The sequence below is a fragment of the Pseudorca crassidens genome, chromosome 19, assembly GCF_039906515.1.
Source record: "Pseudorca crassidens isolate mPseCra1 chromosome 19, mPseCra1.hap1, whole genome shotgun sequence".
Classification (NCBI taxonomy): Eukaryota; Metazoa; Chordata; class Mammalia; order Artiodactyla; family Delphinidae; genus Pseudorca; species Pseudorca crassidens.
The window spans coordinates 33,019,758-33,047,680 of record NC_090314.1 but is presented as its reverse complement, the minus strand read 5'-3'; the positions used below and the strand labels follow the sequence as shown (position 1 = coordinate 33,047,680).

Here is a 27,923-nt window from a genome sequence, read left to right as displayed (position 1 = left end):
AAAAAAAGAAATTAACACGTTAGAAAGCTATACCATGCAATGTGTACGTACTTGTATTAGTTTCCTAGCGTTGCCATAACAAAGTACCACAGACTAGGAGATGTAAAACAAAAATTTATTCTCTCACAGTTCTAGAGGCTGGAAGTCTGAAATCAAGGTATCGGAGGGCCACGCTTCCTCTGGAATCTGTAGGAAAGGCTTTCTTGCTTCTTCCTAGCTTATGAGGATTTTCTGGCAATCTTTGGTGTCCCTTGGCTTGCAGCTACAGCAGTTCAATCTGTGCCTTCAGTGGCATCTGAATTTGTCTTCACATGGCATTTTCCTATATCATGTTGAATTAGGGCCCACCGTAATGACCCCATCTTAATTGATTATACCTCCAAAACTGTATGTCTAAATCAGGAGTTAGGACTTCAACATATATTTTGCTTATGTTGGCTGCCAAAGCATTAGAGCCACCCTATTTTGGGAGGATATAATTCAATGCATAATAGTGCCTAATAATAAAGCTTCACAATACATGGGGGAAAAAAGGGACAAATACAAAGTGAGAAATAGACAAGTTCATTATCATATTGAAATTAACATCCTGCCAGTCTCAACATATTTCAAAAGACAAACATCTGAGATAGTAGAGCTGACTAAAATGGAATTATATTAGTAATTAATAACAATAAGATATACTGGAAAGCACTAGATAGTGGGAAATGAAGCCATATCTTTATACGTAATTACAAAGAAATTACAAAGAAGAAATTATAAAGGAAATTAGAAAATATTTTGAATGAAATTGATAATGAAAACACTTATCAAAACTTGTGGAATATAACTAAAACAGTGCTTAGAGGGAGATTTATATTTTTAAACACCTATATTAGACAAGAAGAAGGTTTAACAATAATGATCTGATGTTCCAGCTTAATAAACTTGAAAAAGAAGAGCAAATTAAACCAAAAGTAAATAGAAGGAAATAACAGATATGAGGAGAAATCAATGAAAAAAAGAGCAGACAGAGAAAATTAAAGCCAAAAGCTGGTTCTCTGAAAAAATTAATAAAATAAATAATCTATTAGATGGATTAATCAAGAAAAAAGAAAGAAAACAGATTACTTAAATCAGGAACGAAAGAGGGGTTATTACTACAGTGTCTACTGACATTGAAAAAGTAATATGGCAGAATAAGGACCCCTGAAAATTCTGCCTCCATAAAAGAAAACTAGCAAAAATTGTCAGGATCAACTTTTTCAGAACTCTGTAAATTAGCAAAAAGCTTGCAACAATTCAGAAAAATGCTTATTCAGAAAAAGTGGTTGAATCTTGGTAAGAACAGCAAGCTTTGTGGGGTTTTAACTTGACCTTTTCCCATTACCCCCACCCTAGCTCCATGGTAGTCTTAAAAACCAATAGTCTGCAAATAACTCCAAGCCCTTGGAAAACACTGGGAAACTTACTGGTTTTAGGCACTTAAGGAAATCCTTATCTAGTCATTAGCTGATCATGAAGCTAACCAAGCAGACAGTTTAGAGAAACACATGATGAAGAATACACACTTTACGGAATTAATTCAGAAAAGTCACTAAACAAATAACAACAACAGACAGCCACAACAACAAACCCTAGGAAGGGGGGAATCTGGTGTCCACAGTGCTACATTGTATTATTTTAAATGTCCATGTCCAGCTTTGAACAAAAAATTGATGACAATTGGTGATACATACAAAGAAACAAGAAAACATGGCTCATATAAGAAAAAAAAATCAACAGAAACTGTCCCTGAGTAGGCACAGATGTTGGACTTTCTAGACAAATACTTTACAACAGTTATTTTAAATATGTTCCAAGAACATTAGGAAATCATGTCTGAAGAAATAAAGGAAAGCATGAGAATGAGGTCTCTTTAAATAGAGTATCAGTAAGGAAACAGAAATTATTATTATTTTTTAAAAAGAACCAAATGGAAATTCTGGAGTTGAAAAGTACAATAACTGAAATGAAAAATTCACTAGAGGGGCTCAACAGCAGATTTGATCAGGCAGAAGAGAGGATTCATGAATCAGGAGACAGATCAATTGAGATGATTCAGTCTGTGAATCAGAAAAGAAAAAGAATAAAGAAAAATGAACAGAGGCTCAAACACCTGTGAGACATCAACAAGCTCACCAACATACACATGATGGGAGTTCCTAAATGAGAGGAGAGGAAGGAGGGCAGAAAGAAAATTGGAAGAAATAACAAAGGAATAAAAAGAGTATACTAGAAAATATTTAACACAGAAGAAGGCAGTAATGGAGAAATTGAAGAGCAAAAAAGATATATCACATAAAAATAGGTAGTGAATGGCAGACGTAAATCCTACTTCTTAGTAATTTAATGTAAATGGATTAGATGCTCCAATTAAAAGGCAGAGACTGGCAGAATGCACAAAAAACATGATCTGACTACATTCTGTCCACAAGAACCACACTTTAGTTTCAAAGACACCAATAGGTTGAAAGTAAAAGGAGACACCATGCAAATAGTAACCAATAAGAAGACAGACCACATTTGGGTCTCAATAAATTTAAAGGATTGAAATAATACAAAGTATATTCTCTAACCACAGTGGAATGTATTTAGGTAGGTCTTAGTAAATATCTACTGCATAGAATTTGATACACATAAAGTATGCCCCTCCTGGTGTTCTTCACTGGCAACCCAGCCTTTTTAAACTCCTCTGCCTGGAAGGAGAGTTCTACAAGCCTTCTGGCATGAGTCAGGTCACCTCGCACACAAGAGCTAGGTCAGAGGGGATTTCATAATGTTCATTTCCTGGAAACTGCTCCCCATGGAGGTGGGGCAGCATTTTATAGTAGGAAATGCTTTGCTTCTGGAATCAGATAGTCTGGATGCCAATAACCATTACCTTTGGCAAGTTATTTAGTTTCTCTAAGTCTCAGTTTTCTCATTTGTGCCATGAGATAACTATACCTCAAAGATTTAGTGGGAGAATTAAATGAGGTACTAAATAGCTAAATACATAAATCTTAATTTCCTACCCTCCTCATTCTTCTGTCTTCCTTCTTCTCATGGAAATAACAACGCAATGTGAAAGAGAAGAAATGGGTAAAGAGTCCTGGAGGAATAGAATTACTATTATTATATTACTATAGTAATTACTATTACTGTTACTATTACTACAGGAAAAGCGGGAATTAGAATATTAAATAAAGCAATCCTGAGCTAGTATCCTAGTCCTATTTTGTATAAAATACGTGACCTTCATCTGTAAAATGATATAATGACTTCTGTCTTGTAGTGCTTACAAGGATTATAAGAGATTATAAGGATATCTATGACTTGTCTAGCACCCAGCAGGTGCCCAATAAATGGTAGTGATCACTATTAGCATTTACCTTGTCCTCCTTTTTGCTGCCCACCCTATCCCCAAAGCAAACTCCAGCTTATTCCTCCCAAAACACTTTCTCTTCGCTCCCCATCCCCTCTCTTGAACACTTCTCCCTTATTGTACACCCACTTTACCTGCACCCAGGCCAGAGCAGGGAGGGAAACAAAGCTAAAAATAAATGAAAGAAAATAAACCTAAATAAACAATTTTGAGAAAAATGTTTCAAAATTATATTTGTGTGTGTGTGCGTGCACGGGCAAGTGTGTATGTATGTGTGTGAGAGGAAAACTTTGTTAAACTGGGATGAATCCGAACTCCAGTAAAGTAGAAATGGAAAATAAAATAAAATAAAAAGCATGTTATACCGGCGGCATGGAAAGAAATCACCAAGTTTAAGCCTGAGCGTGTGGGTGTGTGACCATGGGCTCCAGGCTGCAGAGATTGTAAGCCGATACGCCAGCGCCCAGGACCAGGGAAGAGAAAGGAAGGATTTAAAAAAAAAAAAAAAAGGCAGTCAGTCGTTTACTGTTCCTGCAGTTATTTTTTTAAGACCCTGTCCTGATAAGACAGCCTTGCTCGCGGGGCGGTGCGGACAACTCCTGTCCGGATGAGTTCTCCGAAGGAAGGTACCTGCTGCAGGGGCTTCTGTGCAGTAGTCCCCTCACTCCCGGGATCCGGGGTTCACCACTCGAGGCGTCAGTTTCCTCATCCGCAGAGTGGCCGCAAGAACCCCCTGGTGGTCGAGAGGCTCGTCTGAAACCCCGAGCCCAGCGCCCCGCACCCAACCCCCGGAAACCACCGGGGTACGAACGTCGCAACTCGCACGTCAGCAACCCCGGGGGCCCCGCGCGGCCCGCCCCACCTGCCCCACGTGACTTCCCGAAAGGCCCGGGGACCGCCCCTCCCGCAGATCAGTTTCGTTTCCTTGGCGGCCTCCGGGCGATAGTGCAGCAGTCGCGGCCGCGGTTCCAGCGCGTCCCGTCGGGTTCCCCCAGGATGGCCATGGCGGAGCTGTGCCCCCTGGCCGAGGAGCTGTCGTGCTCCATCTGCCTGGAGCCCTTCAAGGGGCCGGTCACCACGCCCTGCGGCCACAACTTCTGCGGGTCGTGCCTGGACCAGACGTGGGCCGTCCAGGGCCCGCCGTACCTATGCCCGCAGTGCCGCACCGGCTTCCAGACGCGGCCACAGCTGCACAAGAACACGGTGTTGTGTGCGGTGGTGGAGCAGTTCCTGCAGGCCGAGCAGGTCCGTCCCGAGCTCCCCAACGACTGGACGCCGCCCACCCGGGCCGCCGCCCCCAACCAGGCCGACCAGGTGCCTTGCGACCACTGCCTGAAGGCGGCCGCCGTCAAGACGTGCCTGGTGTGCACGGTCTCCTTCTGCCAGGAGCACCTGCGGCCGCATCTCGACAGCCCCGCCTTCCGGGACCACCCGCTGCAGCCGCCCATCCGTGACCTGATGCGCCGCAAGTGCCCCCAGCACAACCGGCTGCGGGACTTCTTCTGCCCTGAGCACGGCGAGTGCATCTGCCACATCTGCGTAGTGGAGCACAAGAGCTGCTCGCCTGCGCCCCTGAGTCAGGCCAGCACTGACCTGGAGGTAGGGGCTGGCGGATGAGGGCCCAGAGGGGCAGCCTGGGCCTGCTGGGTTGTGCGGAGGGCACCACTGTGGGCATCTTGGCCTACTTGGGTCACCTGGGTGCGGGGGATGGGCCTCGCTGGGCCTGAGATCAGGGCAGGGGCATCCCCAGGGTCCAGGTAGAAAGGGGCTGGGAGAACATACAGCCCTTCTGGATCATTCCTGGTCCACCTTCTCTGCCCCCACCCCTCTCACCCATTATACGGAGGGACATTGCTTGCCTTAAGCCTAGCACTTGTCTGACATGGTTAGTACAGGGTTTTGAACATCAGATATGAGCGCTAGAGGTTACCTCTGTTCTCTCAATAAATCCGGGTAGCACCCGGGAGGTGGGTATAATTAGTTATTTACAGCTGAGGAAATGGAGGTTCAGAGAAGTTAATTTAACCTGAGCTAACCCAAGTGGCCAAGTGGGCATTGGGACCCCAGCTGGTCTGGCTCCACATGTGCTGTTTCTCCCTATGGACCAGCCTCAAAGCCAAGTCCACGGAGTTCAGAGCATAGGACATTCCTGAGGTCATGTGAGAAAAAGCCTTTGGTGAGCCAGAGACTTCCAGCGACCAGGGAGGACAGTTACGGGTGGGAGGGTGGGCAGAGTCCCAGGAATCCCTGGACAGGATGCACAGCCAGACTCCTGCACCGTGGCGCCCTATATACTTCCTGTGCCGCTTTAAAGCACAGGACTGGCCCTCATCAGTAAAGTGAGGGGGTGGGGCTGGGTGGATTCATTCCCAAGGGGCCTTCTGGGTCTGTGGTGATTTCAGTGGTTTGGGGATCATAATTTCCCCCTGTGGACTCCAGGCAGAGGCTGAAAAGCTGTAGTCTAACTACCTTTCATTGCATCCGTCTGAGCTCCAGAGTGAAGCCTGATTTCCTTTCACTCCGGCAGTGCTGTCCGGGAGAACAAGGGCTGTCCTCGTATCATCAAAGGAGACGGGAGGCCTGTGGGAGGTTTGCAGTGGCGCCAGGGCCAGGGTGAAGGCTTTGCTCCCGTCCGGGCACGGCTCCTCCCTGGCCTGGTCTGCTTCTCCAGTCTGAGCTGGGTTTCTGTGTACTTCCTCCCTGAGTCCCAGAAGTCAGACCTCAGGCAGTGCCTGACAGTTGACTTTGGAGGTACCACCATCTCAGGCCCAGACTACCTGGGTCTCTACCTGTTGCAGGAAGGAACCTGCCTGGCCTGCGGAGGCTGGAGCCCTGCTCTGCCCCGCATCCGCTGTGGTTCAGGGCAAGTCACTGAGTTCTCTGAACCTTATCTTCATCCGTAAAATGGGATTAATAGCATTCCCTCCCCACCTCCAAGGGTGACCAGGAGGCTCCGGAGGGATGAATTGTGTGGGAAGTGCCTCGTAGGCAGGCCCCAGGGTCAGGCTGGTTGACACAGGCTCTGACCAGAGCTGGATGTTGAGATTTGGGTTTGAATTCTGGCTCTGCTTCCTAGCTAGGAACTCAAAAAAGGGGCGCCATAATAGTACCTATCTCAGAAGGTTATTGGGAAGATTAAATGAGATGTTCTGTAAATGGCGTTTTACAGTTCGCTAATGCTGCACAGACGTGCCGCTATCATTTCTGTTACTCAGAAATCCCTGAGCAGAGTTTGCTGCATGGAGGGGGTTAGGCTGCCCAGATCTTCTTTGCCTCAGGATGCATGGCTCTGAGGACTAGGGTAGCCTGGCTCCTATCGAAAGACCCTTCTAGAAGTTCTTATCCAGGAGGCTGAAGGCAAGTAGGGGCAGAAGGACCCATTTCCGCCTGGTCTGGAGCCCCAGCTCCCTCTCAGCCTCCAGGGCCTGGAGCTGGAGTCTGCGCTCAGATTATTTGTATGCCATACACACTGGGCTTTTTAATCCTTTTACCAAGGCTTTCCTGCCATCTCTCCCCTTCCCCTCGTTGTCCTGGCTTGCTCAGTCCTTTAACCTGTCTCCTTTTCCAGCCCTGCTGCTGGTCAGTACTGGTGGCAGAGCCAGCCCAGCTTGGCCCAGTCACTGGTGTGGGGTGGACTCAGGACTCCGGTGCCTCCCACGTGGAGGACCCAAGTCCCCAGTCTGTGAAGCGATCCTCAGAACTTCGAAAGGTTCTCTACCCTTGATTAGGGGATTGTCGCTGCTGTCAAAGTCCTTGGGTGGCTTTCCTTTCGTCATCTATAGCCCTGTGGGCCCCTCTCTACCATCAGGGGACTGTTGTATGCATTTGATTAATAGTGGGTAAAATCTTTCAGAATATAGGGTTCAGGGGTGTACTACTAAGAGTGAGTCTTGGAGGTGAAACATTTGGCAGCCCCCAGGTATTCTGAGGTCTCTTCCAGCTCTGAGACCTGTGAGGCCAGATCTGCCCGGGCCTGGCCTTCTGCCTTTGGCCCACAGTTCATCTTGGCCACTGTTAGAGACCAGGTCAAAGGGCATTGTCACAGAGGTCACATCTGAAACGCTATCAGTGACTTGGGCTTTTGGGGTTGAGTTAGTGTGGCCTTGGTCTCTGCTTCTAGCTTTTACATGTGACTCTCTCTGGGTTGTTCAAATCCAGAGTCAAGGTCAGTGGTGGAGTGGGAGAGGCAGGGAAGAGGAAGGGAGGGCCAGAGTATTGTTGAGCCAGCTAGTTAGGGGACATACATTTTTTTCTAGAATTTTCCTGTGTGCTCAGTTTGGACACAAGTCTGTAATTGTAACACCAGGATCTTGTAACACTAGTTAATGGCGATGTGACCTAGGGCAAGCCACTTAATTACTCTGTGCTTCAGTGACCTCATCTGTAAAGGGGGGATAACCCTCTACCTCCTAGTGTTGCTTTTAGCTTTACATAGTTAATACATGGAAAGCACTAGAACAATGCCTGGCTGAGAGTAAGTACATGATAAACACTAGCTCCCATTATGGTAGTGGTGGTGGTGATTTTCCTACCCATTTCTACGCCCCAACATTTCACCTGAGTAGGGTGAAATTGGACATTGACTATGAAAATTTATGGCAATACTAAGAGGCCTTGGGTGATATTAGCTTCCACTGGGCATAATTTACCTTTGTATCTGAAGGCTAGGGTCCTAGCAATTCTGAATCACCTTAGTTCAGTTTCAGGGACTGAACTGTCGATGGCTGGTTTACTGCTGGTTCGTCCCTATTCCTAGGGTTTAGCCCTTGGAGGTCCCTGCCTGTGGGGCTTATCAAGTGAGCCTTGGACTCTGATCTTTGTCCACCTGCCTCTCCGAGGCTGACAGAGGCCCTCCCAGCTGTCTTCCAGAACTGGCAGATGGATCTGGGAGAACAACCCCCGATGCCAGGCTTATCTCTCTGGGTTTCCTTCTTCTGGATCTTAATTACATAATCCTTCCCTGCTTTCTTAGCTCCCCATTGGTTTTTAATAGATCCCCCCTCCCCCAATATTCTGTCTGCTTTTATGGTTGTTTGCAGTGGGAGGCTTGGTTTGTACAACCCCGCCTGCCACTTTCTGAAGCAGCTGCCCCAGCTCGTTCTGTCTGTGTGAGCTTGACCACCTTGCTGTCCTCTTTGCCTCAGTTTCATCATCTATAAAATGGGTGCTAGTGAAGAAGCTCATAATCAAGCTGAAATTTACTAAGACCATTTGTCCTGACTAAGATCCAGGCACTATGCTGAGGACTTAACCCTGCTTCAGTTAATTCTCCTACTAGCCCTGCAGGGTGGGAACAGTTGCGTTGATATCTATTTCATGGCCAAAGAAACAAGTGAGAGACAGCTGGAGAGCCTGGGTATTGAGTCTTGTCCGTCTGGCTCCAAATCCTATCCTTGTAACTTCTTTACTGTCCAGTTCCCCTGAAAGGATGAAGGGAGGCAGTAAATATGAGAATGCTTCAAAAAGCTACAAGCAGGGACTTTCCTGGCTGTCCAGTGGTTAAGACTTCACCTTTCAGTACAGAGGGTGCGGGTTTGATCCCTGGTCAGGGAACTAAGATCCCACATGCCTCGTGGCCAAAAAACCAAAACATAAAACAGAAGCAATATTGTAACAAATTCAATAAAGACTTTAAAAATGGTCCACATCAAAAAAAAACAAACTTAATAAAAAAAAAAGCTACAAGCAGATGAGACTTGGGGTGGTGGAAACACCTGTGGGATAGACTTGAGGGCAGTCGCTGGTGTTGGGTGCTGGTGGGGGGCTGGATGGGGTATTTTCTCACTCGGTTTGTTTTCTCCGCAGAACAAGTTGAGGCATAAACTGACTGTCATGTACGGTCAGATCAACGGGGCGTCAAGAGCACTGGAGGACGTGAGAGCCAGGCAGCAGGACGTGCGGGTGAGTGACAGGGCTCCCCGCCACCAGCCTGGCCCTGGAGCCTCCCTTCACCTCTGGGGAGGACAAGGCTTGTGTCAGGTTCACTCACAGTGTCAGAATTCGACTTCAGCCTTGCAGAACATGCAAAAAGCTATGTGCCCAGAGAGATCCTTCACAGACTCAAAGCCTACCTACAAGCCCAACCATTAAAAATTAGGGTTAAAATATAGTCATATAAAAAGTGGTTATGATTTAAGGGGGAGAAAAACAGGAAGTAAAAGTTGCATCTATTTATTTTTAAAAAGTGTATTTGTTTCTAGGGCGACTGTAACAAGTTACTGCAGACTGGGCTTACAACCACAGAAATGTGGTCTCCCACAGTTCTGGAGGCCAGAAGTCCCAATTCAAAGTGTCGACAGGGCCACACTCTTTCCGAAGGTTCTGGGGAAGAATCCTTCCTCGCCTCTTCCAGCCTCTCGTGGCTCAGGCATTCCTTGGCTGGTGGCTGCATCACTCCAATCTCTGTCCCTATCTTCACACGGCCTCCTCTGTCTTCTCCTCTTTTGTCTCTAATAAGGACACTTGCTATTGGATTAGAGCTCACCTGGGTAATCCAGGATGATCTCATCTCAAGATTCCTACCTTAATTACATCTGCAAAGACTCATTTTCTAAGTAAGTTCCGAAACGTGGACATATCTTTTGGGGGGCTGCCATTCAACCCATTACAGGAAGTATAGGAAAAAAGACTGGAAGGAAATATAATAAAGGAATAGTAGTGCAAGTGTTGGAGTGGTAGAATTAGGGATATTTTTTTCCCTCTAGTTTTTTTTACAGTTTTTATAAGGTTACAATGCTTTTACATTGAAAGAAGATTTGATTTTTAAGCATTCTGGTCTGGAGCTGCAGCATTCAGTTTTATTGCCACAGCTGTGGCTTAATTAGATGAAATGTGGGTTAGAATACTAGCCTGTGTTGGCAGATCTCTGAGCCTTAGTTTTGAAGCAATCACAACTTCTTTCCAGAGGTGAGTTATGAGGCTTAAATGAAAGGATGCACATGAAAATACCTGTATCAGTGGGGGGGCAGGCTAAACTGCTGTAACAGAGATACCCCTCAAAATCAGAGGTTTAAAGAAGATAGCCGTTTATTTTGCTCCCTGTGACAGTTCAGGTGAGGAACCCAGGCTAGTGGGATGGCTCTGCTCCATGTGATCCTTCAGAGTTCAGGATCTTTCCTTTTTATTGCCCTTCCTCATCTCTGTGGTTGCAGCTGGGTCACCATTACATCTTTGCTCTAGCCTGTGAGAAGGGGGAAGGAGAGTGTTGCCATTATCACTTTTGCTCCTGTTGTGAGCAGCTTAGTCACATGACCAAGCCCAGCTGCAGGGGATGCTGGGAAATGTAGTCTGCGGCTGGGCTGCCACGTGCCGGTCTAAACTCCAGGGGTGTTCTCTTATTGACGGGAGCAGAAGGAGGATGAATACTCAGGGACATTGGTAGTCACATTGGAGGTGGCAGGGTAAAGTGTTGGTTAAAGAAAGAATTGAATTCCCGGGACTTCCCTGGTGGTCCAGTGGTTAAGACTCTGTGCTTCCACTGCAGGGGGCACGGGTTCATTCCCCGGTCGGGGAACTAAGATGCCATGTGCCGCGCAGTGTGGCCAAAAAAGAAAGAAAAAGAGATAATTGAGTTCCAGTCTTCCTGTTCCTCTTATGTGTGTTTCTGTCACGTTTGATTCTGAGCTATTGAGGTTTCCCAACATGTAAAGCGAAACTGCAGCTTCTAGAGCAGTGCTGTCCGCTAGAAATATAAAGTGAGCCTTATACTGTGTATAACTCTAATTTGAATAACACATGAAATTAATTTTAATAATATATTTTATTTAACTCAGTATATCCAAAGTATTATTTTAATCAGTATAAAGTATTAATGAGATATTTCAAATTCCTTTTATTTTACACTTGTAGCACATCTTAACTTGGACTAGCCATAGTTCAAGTGCTCTGTAGCTGCGTGTAGCAAGTAGCTATGGTATTAGAAAGCGCAGTTCTAGAGGAAATTTTCTAGAGCAGCCTCATACCCTTTAAAAAATTACTCATGAACTGCTTTCCAGCTTAAGAAATAAAATATCGCCATGGAAGATGAAGCCCCTGCTTTGCTTCTCCCTTTTTATATCCCCTTTCCTCTCTTCCAGAAGTAACCACTATCCTGAATTTATACATTCCCATGTGTTTCTTTATACTTGTAATATGTATGTAATGTATTCCTTTGGCAATAAATACTACCATTCTGTTTGTTTCTAACCTTTATGTAAGGAGCATCATACTGTATGTCTTCTTCTACAAGTTGTTTTTCCCTTATTACTGTTTAATATTCCATCCTGTGAATAATTTTCCGTCTTCTATTGATAGACATTCAGGTTGTTTCCAGGGTTTTGCTAATTCAAACAGTGCTGCTTAGAGCATTCTTGTGTGTCTCTTGGACAGGTTCTGAGATTTTTTTCTTTCTTTATTTACTTGGTTGCATGGGGTCTTAGTGGCTGCAGGTGGGCTCCTTAGTTGCAGCTCCAGGACTCCTTAGTTGTGGCTCGCCAGCTCCTTAGTTGCGGTACGTGGGCTCCTTACTTACGGTTCGCGGGCTTCTTAGTGGTGGCATGAGAACTCTTAGTTCCAGCATGCATGTGGGATCTAGTTCCCTGACCAGGGATTGAACGCAGGCCCCCTGCATTGGGGGCACGGGGTCTTATCCACTGCGCCACCAGGGAAGTCCCCAGATTTTTTCTAGAGTATATTCCTAGACTGAGTTGCTGGGTCAAAGGGTATGAGCACCTTCAGATACACCAGATCTTGCTCTCCAAAGTGGTTGCATCCCTTTGTATTCCCAGGAAGTATAGGTAAGAGCTCCTGGCACTCCGTGTCTCAGGCTTAGCTTTTTTGCCGGTCTGATGGATGCCCTCTTGTTTTGGCTTCTCAGGAGGTTGCACACAGGAAGATGGACCAGCTTAGACAAGAATACATGGAAATGAAGGCTCTCATTGATGCCTCAGAGGCCAACTCCACACGAAAGATAAAGGAAGAGGAGAAGAGGGTCAACAGCAAGTTCGACAACATTTATCAGATCCTCCTCAAGAAGAAGAGTGAGATCCAGACCCTGAAGGAAGAGATTGAACTTGCCCTGACTAAGGGGGATGAGTATGAGTTTCTGGAGGTGGGTCAAGATGAGGGCGTTGAGTACTCTTTCTGCCTAGCGTCATGATGTTGACTGTGGGTGCGTTGGGGCCCTCGAGGAGCTGAGGCTGTATGAGGTCATGGGAAGCATCCCTGAGACACATGCTGTGTTAGTTTTCTACATTTCATGACAACTTACCACAAACTGAGTGGCTTAGAAGAACATCTGTCTGTTATCTCACACTTTCTGTGGCTCAGGGCATGGCTGAGGTCTCACCAGGCTACATTCCTTTTGCAGCTCAAGGTTGTCTTCCAAGCTCACATTCTTGTTGGCAGAATTCAGTCCCCTGTAATGCAGGACGGGGGTCCCCATGTCCTTGCTGGCTGTCAGCAGGGGCCGTCCGCAGTTCCTAGAGGCTGCTGTGATTCCTCGCCGTGTGGCCCTCTTTCGAGTTGGCAGCCGGCTTCTTCAAAACCGGCAGAGAATTTCTCCCTCCCCGAAAGCCCAGTTCCTTTTTTAAGGACTTTTACCTGATTAAGTGAGGCCCACCTGGGAGAATCATCTTTTTGATTAACTCAAAACCAACAGATTCGGGATCTTAATTACATCTCAGTATTCCTTCAGTTTTCCCATGTAATGTAACCTAACCATGGAGTAATATCCTTTCATACTCAGTGTCATGCTCATACTCAGGAGGAGAGGATGTATAGGATGTGTGCCCGGGGCAGGCAGGAGTCTTGGGGGCCATCTTAGCATGCTGCCTACTGCATAGGCCTCCACCGCTTGCCTCCATCCTGCCTCTGCACGGCCCCTGGAAGTGTCTCTCTAAAGCACAGGCACCACCCCCCGCCCTTTCTGATTTCACATTCCCACAGGACCTTGGTGACCAGCCTGCCTTTGCCAGCCACCCCCTGCCCATGCCCTGTGCTCTAACCACAGCAGAGCACTCCTCAGATGCACTGGGCATTGGGAGGGAATGCCGTGGCTGGCTCTGCCTAGTAAACCCTGTCCTTTGTCCTCAGATCCCGTTATTCTGCCATTGCTGGCGATCCGGAGCATGTTACCTGCCTCTGCTCTTGCCCTCGACAACGTTGTTTTAGATGTGCTTGTTTTCATGTCTGTTTAAAAGGCTGTCAGGGGACCTGCCTGGTGGTCCAGTGGCTAAGACTCCGTGCTCCCAACGCAGGGGGTGTGGGTTCAATCCCTGGTCAGGGAACTAAGACCCCACATGGCGCACAGTGTGGCCAAAAAAAAAAGAAAAAAGAAAAATGCTGTCAGCTCTTTTCGGGCGGGGCCCTTCACCCTCCTGGCATGTCCAGTGCACGGCAGAGTGTCTGGCACGCGGCAGATGTTCTGGGGTGGCCCGTTGATTGGGTGACGTGCTACTTTGACACGTCCAAGGCCCAGATTCCATGTTCAGGTCCTGAGGAGGGACAGGAGTGCCTGGCAGCCTTCTCTTCTCTGTTCAGGGTCTTCTAGCCACACCTAGGCTGGATGGCATTAAGTTTCATCTCACGTGCTCTTTCCCGTTTGCTGGCCTAGCCGCCTTGAGCTCCCACAGAAGGATTCCGAGTCCACATCTGGTCCTCTGGTTGCTGTATGACGTGATTTGGTGCCCAGGTCTGGAACCTTCTGTAAGATCCTGCTTTTTCGTTGGATATGTGGCTGAATCCTGCAGCCTTCCAGGCATTCCTGTCTATTTTCAGGACATGTGTTCAGAGCTGGTCCTTGCGGGATGGAGATGGTGATGAGTCTCCTGTACTTCTTCAGCCACAGCTGGAGGGGTGGAAAGAGCATTGTCCGTGGGGGTCAGGAGATCTGGGTCCCAGCTTTGTCCCTGCCACGAATTGGCAGAGGTCCTGGCAAGACACTTGTCATTTTTGACTTCAGTTTTCCCGTTTGTAAGGTGAGGGACCTCTGAGGGCCCTTCCAGCTCCAGATCGCTGTGTCTTGAAGTGGCACTTTAACCCCCAGTGACCTCTGGCTCTAATTTGAGAGGCTGATTAGACTTAGTGCCCATGGGCACAGGGAAGCTCCTTCTGGGGTTCATGAGGCCTGAGCCCAGGCCCTGGCTTCACCAGAGCTGCCTGAACTAACCCCCTGGCTTGTTGCAGAAAGCAGCAAAACTGCAAGGAAGCACAACGAAGCCAGTCTATGTCCCCAAGGTGGAGCTGAATCACGAGCTGATAAAGGGTGTCTGTCAGGGCACCTCTGAGCTCAAAAATGAGCTGAAGCAGTACCTCAAACAGCTCCAGGACAAGAAGCCTGAGGAGCTCATCATCCCAGGTAACTATTAGCAACCTCCTATGCTTTCCACTGGGACCCCTGAAATGGGATGTGTCCCCTCAGTGTTTTGGGGTGGGAGAGAAATCTTGAACTGGAGCATTGGGGCTTGAGTTTCGGGGGTTATAAAACATTTGCCCTCCATCTAGGAGGTAGTGGGGAGTTTTTGCCTCTTCCTGAGATTGTAGCTGTCCTTCCTAAAATATTTTTGGGGGCTGGATGTTGTGAAGGGTCTTTCTAGATAGGCTTTTTTTTGTGAGTCTGAGGTTGGCTCAGATGGGCTGAATGGATTCTGGGTTGTCAGTGTTATTTGGTAGGGAAGTGGCTAGTTTGGGGGTCAGAGAAACATGGAACTCCTTGATACCCCCTGCCCTTCCACTTATATCCAACCCATTGTCAGATTTTGCTTCTTAAATATCTCGTGCTTCAGTCCGCTGATTTCACTGCCAGCCACCAGTCACCTGCTGTCCATTGCAATCACCCGTGGCAGCTTCCTAATGAGTCCCTCTGCATCCACTCCTGTTGCAGCTGGAGAGAGCTTTTCAGGATGCAAATCTGATTTCTTGGCACCTTCTCCCCTGCCTCCTGTTCAGAGACTTTCCGTTGCTTTTAGATTGCAGACCAGACTCTTGACCCTGGCTGTCAACCCCTGCCTGGTCAGGCCCCGTCTGTCTCTTTAGCCCTGAAGTTACCCCCTCCTCCCATACATCCCTCTACACTCTACAATTCTTCAAATATGTTAAGCTTAAAAAAAAAAAAATGTTAAGCTTCCTGCCACAGGGCCTTTGTACATGCTCCCCCACTGCCTAGAGGGCTCAGACTCCAACATCTTCACCAGGTGACTCCTGTCACCCTTCAGAGGTCAGTTGAAACATTCCATTTCTCAGCAAACCTCCCCTGTTGCCACTCCTCCTCCTCAGACCAGGTTGCCGGGTCCTTATCATCCCTCGGGGCCCTTAGCGCATCTGTCATTTTACTCTTCCTTGCCATTCACCAGACTGTGATCAGTGAGGGCAGGGGCTGGGTCTGTTTTCATCCAGCACTCTCCCCAGCGCCTGGCACAGAGGGGAAAGCCACTGATGGATTAGCCCTGCATACTTGTTTTCCTGCTATGTCAGTGATCACTGGTCTGGGGAAGGAGGGGTGAGAGGAACCAGAGGGAAAGGAGCTACCACGACATGCCAGACATCTTGATCTCACCACCACGAGCGAGGAGAGTCAGCCCCGTCATACGTCGGAAGAAACCAAAGCTCACGGACGGTTCAGAGGTCATGGAGCTGGGTGCTGGTGGAGGAAAGACTCCACCCTGGCTGCATGTTAAGGCAGAGAAAAGAGGGAACACACCGAATTTGTCTTTCAGTTATCTTGTTTCTAGTGCTTGTAAGTGATCGGATGGGGAAGGTCAGCGGAAATCAACTTTGTAAGCCTCTCCCCGCCTGCCGACCGCGGGGCTGGCTCCTAGGCTTGGTTCGGAAGAGCCGCATAGACTACCCTCTTCTTCTTTGGCACAGGGGGCCCTGGAGGACATGACCTGCCGCACATGCCGAAACCCCCACGGCCTGTGAAGAAGATCCCAAGTAAGTAAAGTAAGCCCACCTCTGTCCCTGGGGCAGCAGCGACTGTGGCAGGCGGTGCTCGGGCTGAGGCACTGGCAGGCGTCACGGCTCCTTTCAGTGGGGCACAGCCCATCCCAGGCTCCGCGGGGCCCGGGCGCACCTGGAGGCGAGTGCTGCCTGACCCCACTGAGGGGAGGTGGCAGGACTGTTGCAGGAGCCCTGCTGGGGCACGCGGGAGGACCGGCCATCAGCACTGGATATTCTGACTGCCTGGAACGGCAAGATGACCGAAGCTGGCTTGTCTTGAGAAATACTTACGATGCCCGAGTTCTGGCATTTGGGGTGACCCCCTGAGCAGAGGCTGAGCCTCACCGTAGCCCAGTGCCGTTCAGCCTCGGGTTGGGATGTGTTTCTGCCATCACAGAGCTCTTCAACCTTTTTTCCCTGTTGCCCTCCTTTGCTCTTACCTCTCAGGCCCTTTTAGAAATTATTTTCCTAATCACCCCCATCCATGAAATTTTAATACCGCACATACGATATATCTGTTTATATACTGTGCTTTTATACATAAAAAGAACAAGTTTTTTCCATCCTTCTCTCCCCCTCACCTCCTAAGAATCAATTTTTGCTCCCCCTTGGGGGCGAAATCACCTTGTTGAGATGGGGCTGGGGTGAAGAATGGTCCTCAGTTTCCTCATCTGTCAAATTTGGACCATAATGATGTCCACCTCATGGGATTATTGTGTGAGGTTCACATGGGACACTGATGGTGAAAGCTCTCTAAAGGACGGGCATATGTCACCGAACTGTTGGCCAAAAAGTCAGTGAGGACGGAGGAGGGCTGCCCCCTATTGGGTGGTTGGGATGAGAGAACTCCGGGCTGGTTTTTGTTGTTGTTTGCTTGGTGTTAGTGTTTAGTGGTTGTCTTTGGCAGACAAATGTGTGATACCAGTTCCTGAGTGGAATGGGGTCGGGGACTGGGATGCCTGGGACAGGTGAGGAGGGAGCCATCAGCGGAGCCTGAAAACGTGGAAGGGCACCTTGTGTGAAGAGGGAGGTACTGTAAACCTGTGGCCTTCTCAAGGCACAGCTCCTGAAAGCCTCCTTCCCGCTGCCCCACTTCATAAGCCCCGCTCTTCACGTGAGTGAGCTGTGGGGGGCTGAGGCGGGGAAACAGGCAAGGAAGGGGTAGGCTCATCACTGTGGATGAGGCTTCTAAGAATCGTGCTGACTGGGGGGGGGGCCCTTTGCCTGAGGCCAAGGTCATAGCCCGGGGTCCTGCCAAGATGCTGGTCCAGTGGCAGTGGGCAGGAGAGGAGCAGGGGGGAGATGGGAAGAGTGAGAACGACTCCCGAGAAATACGGCTCTGAAGCAGGAGGAACGGGGAGCCAGTGGGGCATGTGGGACCAGGGAGGGTCTGGTGGGGAGAGAGCAGGGCTGGTCTGGAATGTACAGGATCCTGCAGGCAGGCAGGGATGAGATCCAAAACCCCCCTTGTCATTTCAGTGGTGGGGAAGGTGGCAGAAAGGGAACCTGAAATCTTCTAGCCTGCTCAAACTTGAGCCCTCATCGCAATCCCAGGGGCTTGTAAGAGACAGACTTCTGAGCCCCACCCCCAGACTCTCAGTTTCAGCTGGTCTGGGTGGGTCTGAGAATTTGCATCCCTACAGCTTCCCAGGTGATGCTGATGCTACTGGTTTGGGGACCACGCTTTGCGGACGGGTGTTTTAGCTAAACTCAGTTCCCACAGGCACACACTCGTGATACTTTCTAAAGACTGCCGTGATCCTTGGCAAGCACATTTTTTTGGCCGGCTCCCTATGTGGGTCTTTTTTTGTGTGTGTTTTTGCATTTTTTCTTCTGTGGAGATATAATTTAATACTACAGTAAAATGCCCAGATCTTAAAAGTACAGTTAGATTAATTTTGACAAATGCACACATCTGTGTTACCATTACCCAGATCAGGATAAAGATTTCCATTATTCCAGGAAATTCGTTCCTGCTGCTTATTAGTGAGCCCCCTCCCTACCAAAACCATGATTCAGGCTTCTATCACCGTAGATTGATTTGCCTGTTGACCCCTTATATTTTTCGAGTTTAAAACATCCTAGCTTTATTTGCGTGGGTCACATTAGTGCATTGATTGCTATTATGGTGTTTTGAAAGGGTCATTGTGTTTAAAATATGTTAATTCTGAAAATTTTCTTTTTCAGAAGAAGAAAAGAAACCCAAGAAACCTGGTAAGTTACGCATTTCTGCATCTCTTTGTTTCTTGAGTGCCTGAGTGTAGAACTGAATGCCAGCAGGGAAGGCTGAGCCATGGGGTTCGGGGGTCTGGGCTCTGTGACTGTGTCCCGTGCTGGCAGCCAGGCCTGGGCTTGGAGGCGGCAAGTGTAAATGCATAAGACCAATAGGATGAGTGTTGCCCTGTCTGGACTCATTTGTGTCGCCGTGGCTGTCCAGGTGTGTGTTTGTGGAAGCAGCTCTTGAGAATCAGCGTGGCAGGGAGTATAGGCCATCAGGTCACCCTGTCACGTCCCCAACTCATGCGTCTCCTCCCTCAGCCCCAATCCTTGTCTCAGCCAGCAAGCTTCCCACCTTCGGAGCCCCAGAACATTTAGTGGATCTCAAACAAACTGGCCAGGAGGGTGAGTTCTGGTGGGCCAGGGGCAGTCGGCTGCCCACTCTGAGTTTGTTCTGAAAACATCTCTCTCTTCTTCATCCAGCTGAGGCCAAAGTCCCCGCCAGACCGTTGACCCCAGTGACTCTCAAGGCCAAGGTGCTGGAGACCTTCCTAGCCAAGTCCAGGCCTGAGCTCCTGGAGTGTGAGTAGCTGCTGGCTTGCTTACCCTTGCCTCTGTCTAGCTTGGTCAGCCTCTCCCTAGAGGACCCACTGTGCTCTACTCTGTCACATCCTTACTTGCTCCCCTCTGGCTTCCAGCCCGGAAGTGGTGGGAGTTCCTTCCTCCAGGCCAGCCTAGGGGCCACCCGCCCGTAGCTTCACCCACAGAGCATCCTCCACTTGTGCTCACTTCCACGCAGTGGCCATAACCTCTCTCTGCAAAGTGCGCTCTGGCCCTCCTTTCCCCACAGCCACAGCAGGCTTGTTGGGGAGCAGTGGATGGCTGGTTCTCGGGCCGGCGCCTCCCCCCACCGCCCCCCATTTGTGGGGCCCCCTGTGCTCTGTGATACAGCCGTGTAAGCAGAGGAAGCGAGTTCTAGGGACTTAGGATCTTAGAGGACATTTTCCCAGGCCATTCATTTTGCCCTGGGGGAAAACCGGAGCAAAGTATCCTTCCCTGAGCCCCCGAGCCAGGGAGTGGCAGATAACCCCAGTCCTGAATTCCCAAGCTAGGGATTGTCTTCTCTGCCTGCTGTCTCCCACTGGTCCAGGGTTCCCTGTGAGCAGAGGGGCAGAGATGGGTATGTCCTGGGGAGGAGGTGGAGGGTGGGGACAGCACTCATCTCTGCTCAGTCTTCGGACTTGCCAGAACTGGCTGGAAGTGTGGCAGGAAGGGCGGGGAGGCCATGCTCGTGTCCCAACCAAGGAGTGTATTCAGGTCATGGGTGTGCTTCCAGACCTTGACTGGTTCCCCGTTGCAACCAATACAAGTCTAGACCGCTTAGCTCTCTACTTGTGGCCCCATGTGTCCCTCTCCTCCTGCTGTGGCCTCTGTGCTCCCAGCTGCCCAGCCTTCCCTGGTCCCAGCACCTGTCCACCGTCCTCGTGACTCCACGTTTGCCTTCACTGTCCCCTCTGCCGAGCATAGCCTTTCTCCCTCCTCTGCTCTCCTCTGTTTAATTCTCTTCCTCTTCCTGTCGCCAGCTCCAATTCTAGCCCACCTGTGAAGTGTTCCCCTGTGCTCTCCCCACCCTTTAGCCGTTGCCCCGTGGCTGTGTCCCTCCAGCAGTGTGCCTGCCCTTTAGCAGAGTGCAGGGCCGTAGTGTTGTCATTACTGACGGGCTTGCCTTGTTTGTGGGAGTGTGAGCTCCACAAGGCCAGGCACCGTGTCTGGTTCATGGTTGTACATCCTGCATGGAATCTGGCATAAGCCAGGGGCTCAATAAATGGTCTTAGATGGAGGAATAGACAGAGAGATGGGTGACTAATAGATGCACAGATGGCTGGATTGATGGATAGAGAGATGGACAAATGTCCGCCTGGCTAGATAGAATGGATGGATGAAACAAATGAATAAATATGACCAGTTAGGAAAAGGATTGAAAGTGAGAGCACTTTGGGCTCCTTGTAACTGACTCCTTGGTGCTCCCTTAGATACTGTTAAAGTCGTCCTGGACCACAACACTGCCCACAACAAGGTGACTGTGTCCAAGGACTACACCGTAGCTTCTGTGGCTGACGTACCCCAAAACTACCGATCACATCCCCAGAGGTTCACATGCTGCCCTCAGGTGTTGGGCCTGCACTGCTACAAGAAAGGGATCCACTACTGGGAGGTGGAGCTGCAGAAGAACAACTTCTGTGGGGTGGGCGTCTGCTATGGCAGCATGGAGCGGCAGGGCCACGAGAGCCGGCTTGGCCGCAACAGTGCCTCTTGGTGCGTGGAGTGGTTCAATACCAAGATTTCTGCCTGGCACAACAACGTGGAGAAAACCCTGCCCTCCACAAAGGCCTCGCGAGTGGGCGTGCTTCTCAACTGCGACCATGGCTTTGTCATCTTCTTCGCCGTGGCTGACAAGGTCCACTTGTTGTATAAGTACAAGGTGGACTTTACTGAAGCTCTGTACCCGGCCTTCTGGCTGTTCACCACAGGCGCCACGCTCTCCGTCTGCTCCTCCAAGTAGGCGGGCTCTGGACGCTTGGCCTGACTGCCTGTGCAGTGCCCGGGACTCTAGTGAAAATGCTGTATGTAGGTGGAGCTCTCAGGGAGGTTCCTGAGAGTCCCCAAGGGCTGAAAGGATGGGAGGGGAGCTGGTGAGGGTGGGAGGATAGGGAGATGGGCTAAGAGGATGGGTTTGGCCAGGGAAAGGGATGGGGTGATTGCGTTATGGGTGAGGAAGCCTTTCTGCCTTCTGCTGCCCATCAGGCAGGATGACCCCCCCCCCCTTGTTCTGGTAGATCTCCAGGCTGCCCGGTGGCCGGGTACGGCTTTGCGGAGTGAAGTCCTTAGTGCCCCTCTGCTCTTGGACATAATCTATAGCCACTGTGGGTTCTTCCTTAGGCCTCTGGTGTCTGCCTCTCTGCTGTCTGGGGTAGCCTTCAAATCTTGGAGTTTTGATGATTCTCTACAGAGCTACTTAACTCTAGATTTTTTAAAACATTCCAAAGTCACTGAATTTCATTATTACTCACCCTCCACTACCTACACGTGGGAGTTGGGGTGAATGCTCAGACCTCTGGTTATTTTCTGTGCTTGAGGGAAGCTGCGCACAGCAGGTCTCCACCCAGACCAGAGTTTCCCAAAGAAGTATGTCCTTTTCCTCCACTGTTTCCCTTTCTGTCTTGGACCTCAACACCCCATCCATGGTTTTAAAGTGTTGAGTCCAACAGGACCCTTTTCAGTCTAAGATTTCAAACCATAATCTAAATCAGCCTGTTTTGGATTTGTGATTCAGGGTCAAGGTGACCCAGGTCCCATGTGGCTAGAAACCCCTCCCACTCTCATGTATTGTGAAAGGCGTCTCAGCAGAGATGCCTTGGTTACAACTACAGAGCCTTCTTCCCCTAGCCCAGGCTTTGGGGCAAGGCTCTTCACCAGGCAAGAGGGACCCTGACTGTGTTCACAGTTGGAGGTTTTCTTCTGAGTGGAGCCTCTTGCCTTCTTACTGATCACCCTCCTCAGTGACAGCCTCTGTTCCCCAGGATTGTGAGATCCTGCACTGGCTGGTGGAGATACCACCGTGGCCAGCACAGTTGAACGTTCAGCTAAGCCCGCTGTCAGGCAGACAGGCCAGGTGTGGCTACCTCAGGGACCATACTAGGTCACCTGCTGGGCTGACTACCTATGGCCAGAAGGGCCTTCTAGCAGATCCATGGGAAACAGCAACATTCCCGTTCAACCCAGCACTGGTCCTTGTGTGAGTTAGAGGCTTGTCACCAGCCCTAGCCCTTTCTACTTTCCTCCTCGTTTGAGCCAATTCCAGATATAGGAATTGACCAGGCAAAGGGTCAGGAAGACTTAAGGACCAGGGAGGAAAGAAGCTGCCAGGCTTCAGCACAAGGAGCTATTTTTCCTGCAGTGTTTCTGTGCAGTGAAAATAACCCCAGTCCACTCAGGGCGGGAGTGAATGGATTGCTGGAATTTCCCAAGCTCCTTATATCCTGATACTGTCAGGATGTAAGTTCTGATCCCCAAAGTGAGAGAAATGGAACCTCTTGTGGTGAAATGTGTCCTGCTCTGGGCTTTGCCAAGAGGGAGAGCTGAAGTCAGCCTCCTTGTGGTATGAAAAGGTAATAATACCACTGGAGACGGGGACCCCAGGCCTGTCCACATGGATGTTTGACAAGTTAGTGCTTCTGGAGCCTTGTGCTGGGCCCCCAGGGCACTCTAGCCAGGCCCAGAGCACTTGATATTTCTGACAGATGTGTTCATCTGTGTCACCTCCCAACAAGAACTTCCACTTCCTTGGGAGAGAAATCATCTTTGTAGGGAAGATCCCCCTGCGATAGCTGAAATGTGGTTTTTAAAAGTTTTCTTTCTTTGCTCCTGGGAAGAAAAGTTCTTTGTTGATTCTTCTCTGCTTTTGGAGATGGTCCAAAGCATCTTCATCGATCTCCTGAAACAAACGCCTTGTTTGAAGCCAGTTTATACTCGGGAAACAGCTGGGTTTAGAGGGGAGTGCCGAAGATTAAACCACGGGTCCTGCTTGGGCTCTTCTGCAGAAATGAGGGCAGCCAAGAGGGCTGTTCCCTGATGATCTGTCATCCAGCTCAGGAAAGGGAAGCATGAGCCCCTGTGTTGATGAGAGGCAAGCAGGTAACCCAAGGTGAGCCCTGTGTGGGTTCTTTGCGTGAACTGAGGGGCATTCCGAACCATTCTGTTTCCAGTGGTGAGACTTTACGTCCCCTCCCTTGACTTGCGGGGCCGGTGCCCGACACTAGCGTCCTAGAGTTGGGGGAAATTTTGTGTTCATCTGACTTCCCGTTTTGCAAAGTAAGTCAGATGGGGAGGTATCGGATGACTCCACTCACCGCTCTTGACATCCCATTATGGAGGAGGTGCCTCCTTAGATGCCCCTGGTACCCTGGGGGAAGGGTCAGAATTTCCCAGATACGCAGACATAAAAACACTCTCCCAACCTAGGTATCAGGGGCTGTCTCAGTCACTCTGGTGTGACAAACGAAAGGTCAGGGTCAAGTGTTCATTATTATTCAAGGGCTGATTGGTTCTCCTGTTATAATTACTCTGAAATGGGTCTGTGATCTATACATAATACTGATACATTATTTCTTACCTTATTCTGCCCCACTGTATTGATTTTAAATAATTAGGAGTATTTAAGCTTATATTCTTGAGCTTATATTTTTAAGAGTTGATTCTTTCAGAGATAATAAGGGCTGTAGACACAGATCTTCTGAAACCCACGAGAAATACCAGAGCCAGGGCCCGCTGACATGCCTTAGAAGCTTTGAATGCAATAAAGCTGTGTGTGGTATTGTTTCACACATTGCAGTGTGTGTAGAAAGTGTTACTTACCTGTCATGCTGGAGTCAGCAAATGAGGTGTCCAAGGGCCCCTGGCTGCCCCCCACCCAGATGCCTGGGGGCTGGGATTTCAGCAGAACTATAGCCCATTTGAGGCTGTCATGGGTGTGGCAGCCACTCAGGAAGCTTTCGATGCAGAAATCTCAGCTGGATAAGATGTCCTTCTGGGCTTTGCCTCAGGATGTGGGTGGGGAGGAAGGGGAGGGGTATGAGTGAAAAGGTAAATGGGGTAATCAGGGCAACAGTGATGGAAGTGGGAGGGTTCATTGTATTATGCCTTCTATTGTCATCTCAGGTTGAAATTTTCTATAATAAAAAGTTGAAAAAATGAAACAAAAACCAGCCAGCAGTGGGCCCTGTTCACGGATTTTATCCTTGTTTGAAGAGAGGTAGGAGTTGGGCTTGGTGTGGATTTGAGGTTGTTGAATAATAATTTGACTGGCTGTTGTCTCTTGTTCCTGCTGGGGAGATACTAAATCCTTGGAATTTCCCCAGTAATAGGAGCGTCCTTATTATTCATGAGCCCCTTGGATCACACCTGAATTTATGCTAAGAAGTGAGATGACCCAGGATCGGGGCTGGTCGGCAGAGAGACCAGGCGTGAGATTAGAGGGTTGGTCTCCCTGAGCCAGCCTTACCCCCAGGAGGGGAGAGGGGCTGGAAATCGAGTTGAAATATGTGGTCAGTGATTCAATCAGTCGTGCCTGATAAAAGCTGGTCACCCCAAAGACCTGAAACAGGAGGGAAGAGGGCAGGGCACAACCTTTGAAAGAACGACATAGCCCGAGGACCTGACATAAACTGATTAGAAGCAAATGAGTCCAAGCTGGAGGACAAGTCGACTTCACTAGACGGTGTGCCTCAGTATACACTCTTCTTCTTTTTAAATGTATTTATTTTATTTATTTTTATTTTTGGCAGCGTTGGGTCTTTGTTGCTGCGCGCGGGCTTTCTCTAGTTGCGGCGAGCAGGGGCTACTCTTTGTTGCGGTGCGTGGGCTTCTCATTATGGTGGCTTCTCTTGTTGTGTAGCATGGGCTCTAGGTGCACGGGCTTCAATAGTTGTGGCACGTGGGCTCAGTAGCTGTGGCTCGTGGGCTCTAGAGCTCAGGCTCAGTAGTTGTGGCGCGCGGGCTTAGTTGCTGCGTGGCATGTGGGATCTTCCTGGACCAGGGCTCGAACCCATGTCCCCTGCATTGGCAGGCGGATTCTTAACCACTGCGCCACCAGGGAAGCCCGGTATACGCTCTTTGTAACACATCAGCAAGCTAAATGACACAGCCACAGGCGCCATGACAGTTCCAAGGCCCACCATAAGGATCAAAAAGTGGGCGGTGGCCCAATTCCTGGAAATCCCCACCCCTTCCTGAAATAGCTGGAATACTCCTCCCACTCATTAGCCTATGAAATCACCCACCTCTTTAAAAACTGAGAACCGCATACCCTGGGGCTGCTCTCAGCTTCTGAGATGGCCCACACTCTGTCTGTGTAGTGTGTTTCTTTCTAAATAAATCCACTTCTTACCTATCACTTCGTTTCTCACTGAATTCTTTCTGCCATGAGACATCAAGAACCTGAGCTTCATTAAGTCCTGAAACCAGGTGTGTGATCTCAGTTGGAAGACGGTGGGTTTTGCCCGGGTTTGAGTCCCGGCATGTGGGTTCAAGTCCCAATCTGAGGTGCATGGTTTCAGCTCCACTGAACACCTCGATTCCACAGGGAGAGGGACAGGAGCTCTGGGTTGGTGTCCCTTCTGGACCTCACTCCATATGTCTCTTCATCTGGGCAGTCTTGATCTGTATCCTTTCCAATGAAACTGTAATCATAAGTATAGTGATTTCCTGAGCTCTGTGAATTCGAGTAACACTTACACTGAAGCTGAGGGAGGTCATGTGCTATAGACCGGAGGTTGGTGCTGCCGCCCAATTCATATGTTGAAACCTCACCCCCAGTGTGGTGGTATTGGAGGTGATTAGAGGGTGGCACCCTCATGAAAGGGGTTAGTGCCCTTATACGTGAGACCCCAGAGAGCTCCCTCACCCCTTTTGTCATGTGAGGACAGAGCAAGAAGACAGCTGTCTCTCAACAAGGAAGCAGTTCCTTACCAGACACAACCTGCCAGCGCCTGCTTCTTGGACTTCAGCCTTCAGAGCTGTGAGAAATAAGTGTTTTTGTTTAAGCCACCCAGTTTATGGCATTTTTGTTATAGCAGACCAGACTAAGCCTTCTGGATGTGTGTGTAGCCAGTTGGTCAGAAGTGTGGGTGGCCTGGGGACCCCCTGAAGTGTGGCTGGGGTCTGAAGTGAGGGCAGTCTTGCTGGGACTGTGTCCTTTGGCCTGTGGAGCCTGACTCTGACTCCAGGGGTTATCAGCAGAATTGTACTGCAGGATGCCAGCTGGTGTCAGAGAGAGATGGCAGGACTTGCAAACTTTGAATAAGCCCTTGACCAACTTGTCAGAAGAAACTACACTGTTCTTTCTTTCTTTTTAAACATTTCTTATAGCAGGTTTATTTGCAAAAACTGGAAACAACCCAAGTGTCCATAAACAGGGTGAACAGATAAATTTTGCTGTAGCCATACAGTGGAAAACTGCTCAGCAGTATAAGGAAGGAACTATTGATGCACGTGAAAACATAGATAAATCTCAAAATAATTATGCTGACTGAAAAAAGCCAGACGTGAAAGAGTATATAGTGTATGATTGCATTTATGTAAAACTCTAGAAAATGCAAACTCTCTATAGTGACAGAAAGCAGTTTAGGTATTGCCCTGGAAGGGGGGTGGGCAGGAGAGGCTGCAGGGAGGGATTATAATGAGGCATGAGGAAACTTAGGGGAAGATGGTTATGTTCACTATCTTGATTAAGGTGATAGTTTCATGGGTATTTGCGTATGTCGAAACTTAAATTGTACAACTTAAATATATGCAGCTTACTGTGTCAATTATACCCCAATAAAGCTTTTTTTAATTTTAATTTTTTAATTGAAGTATAATCGTTAGCTCCAGGTGCACAATTTAGTGATTCAATATTTCTATACATGACAAGATGATCACCACGTTTAGTTACCATCTGTCACCATCAGTCTCCCTCACCTCTTTCATTCATCCCCACAACCCCCTCCCCTCTAGCAACCCCCTCCCCTCTAGCAACAACCTGTTTTGTTCTCTGTATCTATGAGTCTGTTTCTGTTTAAAACACATTGTTCTATATATGCAATCTAAAAAAAAAAAGGTTCTGGTGAACCTAGGGGTTGGACAGGAATAAAGATGCAGATGTAGAGAATGAACTTGATATGGGGAGGGGGAAGGGTAAGCTGGGACGAAGTAAGAGAGTAGCATGGACATATATCCACTACCAAATGTAAAATAGCTAGCTAGTGGGAAGCTGCTGCATCGCACAGGGAGATCAGCTCAGTGCTTTGTGACCATCTAGAGGGGTGGGATAGGGAGGGTGGGAGGGAGGGAGATGCAAGGGGGAGGGGATATGGAGATATATGTATGCATATAGCTGATTCACTTTGTTGTACAGCAGCAACTAACACACCATTGTAAAGCAGTTATACTCCAATAAAGATGTTAGAAATATATATATAAAATAAAATAATAAAATAAAACAAAACACATTGTTCGTTCTTTTTTTTCGTTTTGGCCGCGCCTCTTGGCTTGTGGGATTTTACTTCCCCAACCAGGGGTTGAACCCGGGCCTTTGGCAGTGAGAGCACCGAGTCCTAACCACTGGACCACCAGGGAATTCCCTAAAACACACTGCTCTTAAAGGAGCTTCGAAAGTTTCTTCTTTCCGATGCCAAGTCTCCAGGGCTTAAAGTCTTGGGTTTTGCTCTCTCACCCCCACTCCTCTTGCAGCTTTTTCTTCCTCACTGTCACTGTGCCCACAAAAATACTCAGGATGTCAGTTACAGAAGTGTCCTCCCATTCAGAGATGCCACTTAAACTGTCATGGGACACTCTTCTGTTCCAGTGA

General features: G+C 48.8%; 1 protein-coding gene across 2 annotated transcripts; it reads left to right on the top strand.

The window, feature by feature from the left end:
- The first annotated feature begins 4,274 nt into the window (after positions 1–4,274).
- On the top strand, positions 4,275–26,915 carry TRIM25 (tripartite motif containing 25). Of its 2 annotated transcripts, XM_067716600.1 has the most exons (9): positions 4,276–4,984; positions 9,191–9,286; positions 12,240–12,473; positions 14,549–14,720; positions 16,229–16,294; positions 18,488–18,514; positions 18,839–18,922; positions 19,001–19,099; positions 20,551–26,915. In XM_067716600.1, exons 1-9 carry the CDS (start codon positions 4,382–4,384, stop codon positions 21,078–21,080), a joined length of 1,911 nt encoding a protein of 636 aa, XP_067572701.1. In that variant the 5' UTR covers positions 4,276–4,381; the 3' UTR covers positions 21,081–26,915. The 2 variants fall into 2 exon arrangements, with proteins under 2 accessions (XP_067572702.1, XP_067572701.1); XM_067716601.1 differs by lacking the exon at positions 18,839–18,922 and having other exon boundaries at positions 4,275–4,984.
- Positions 26,916–27,923: the final 1,008 nt, after the last annotated feature.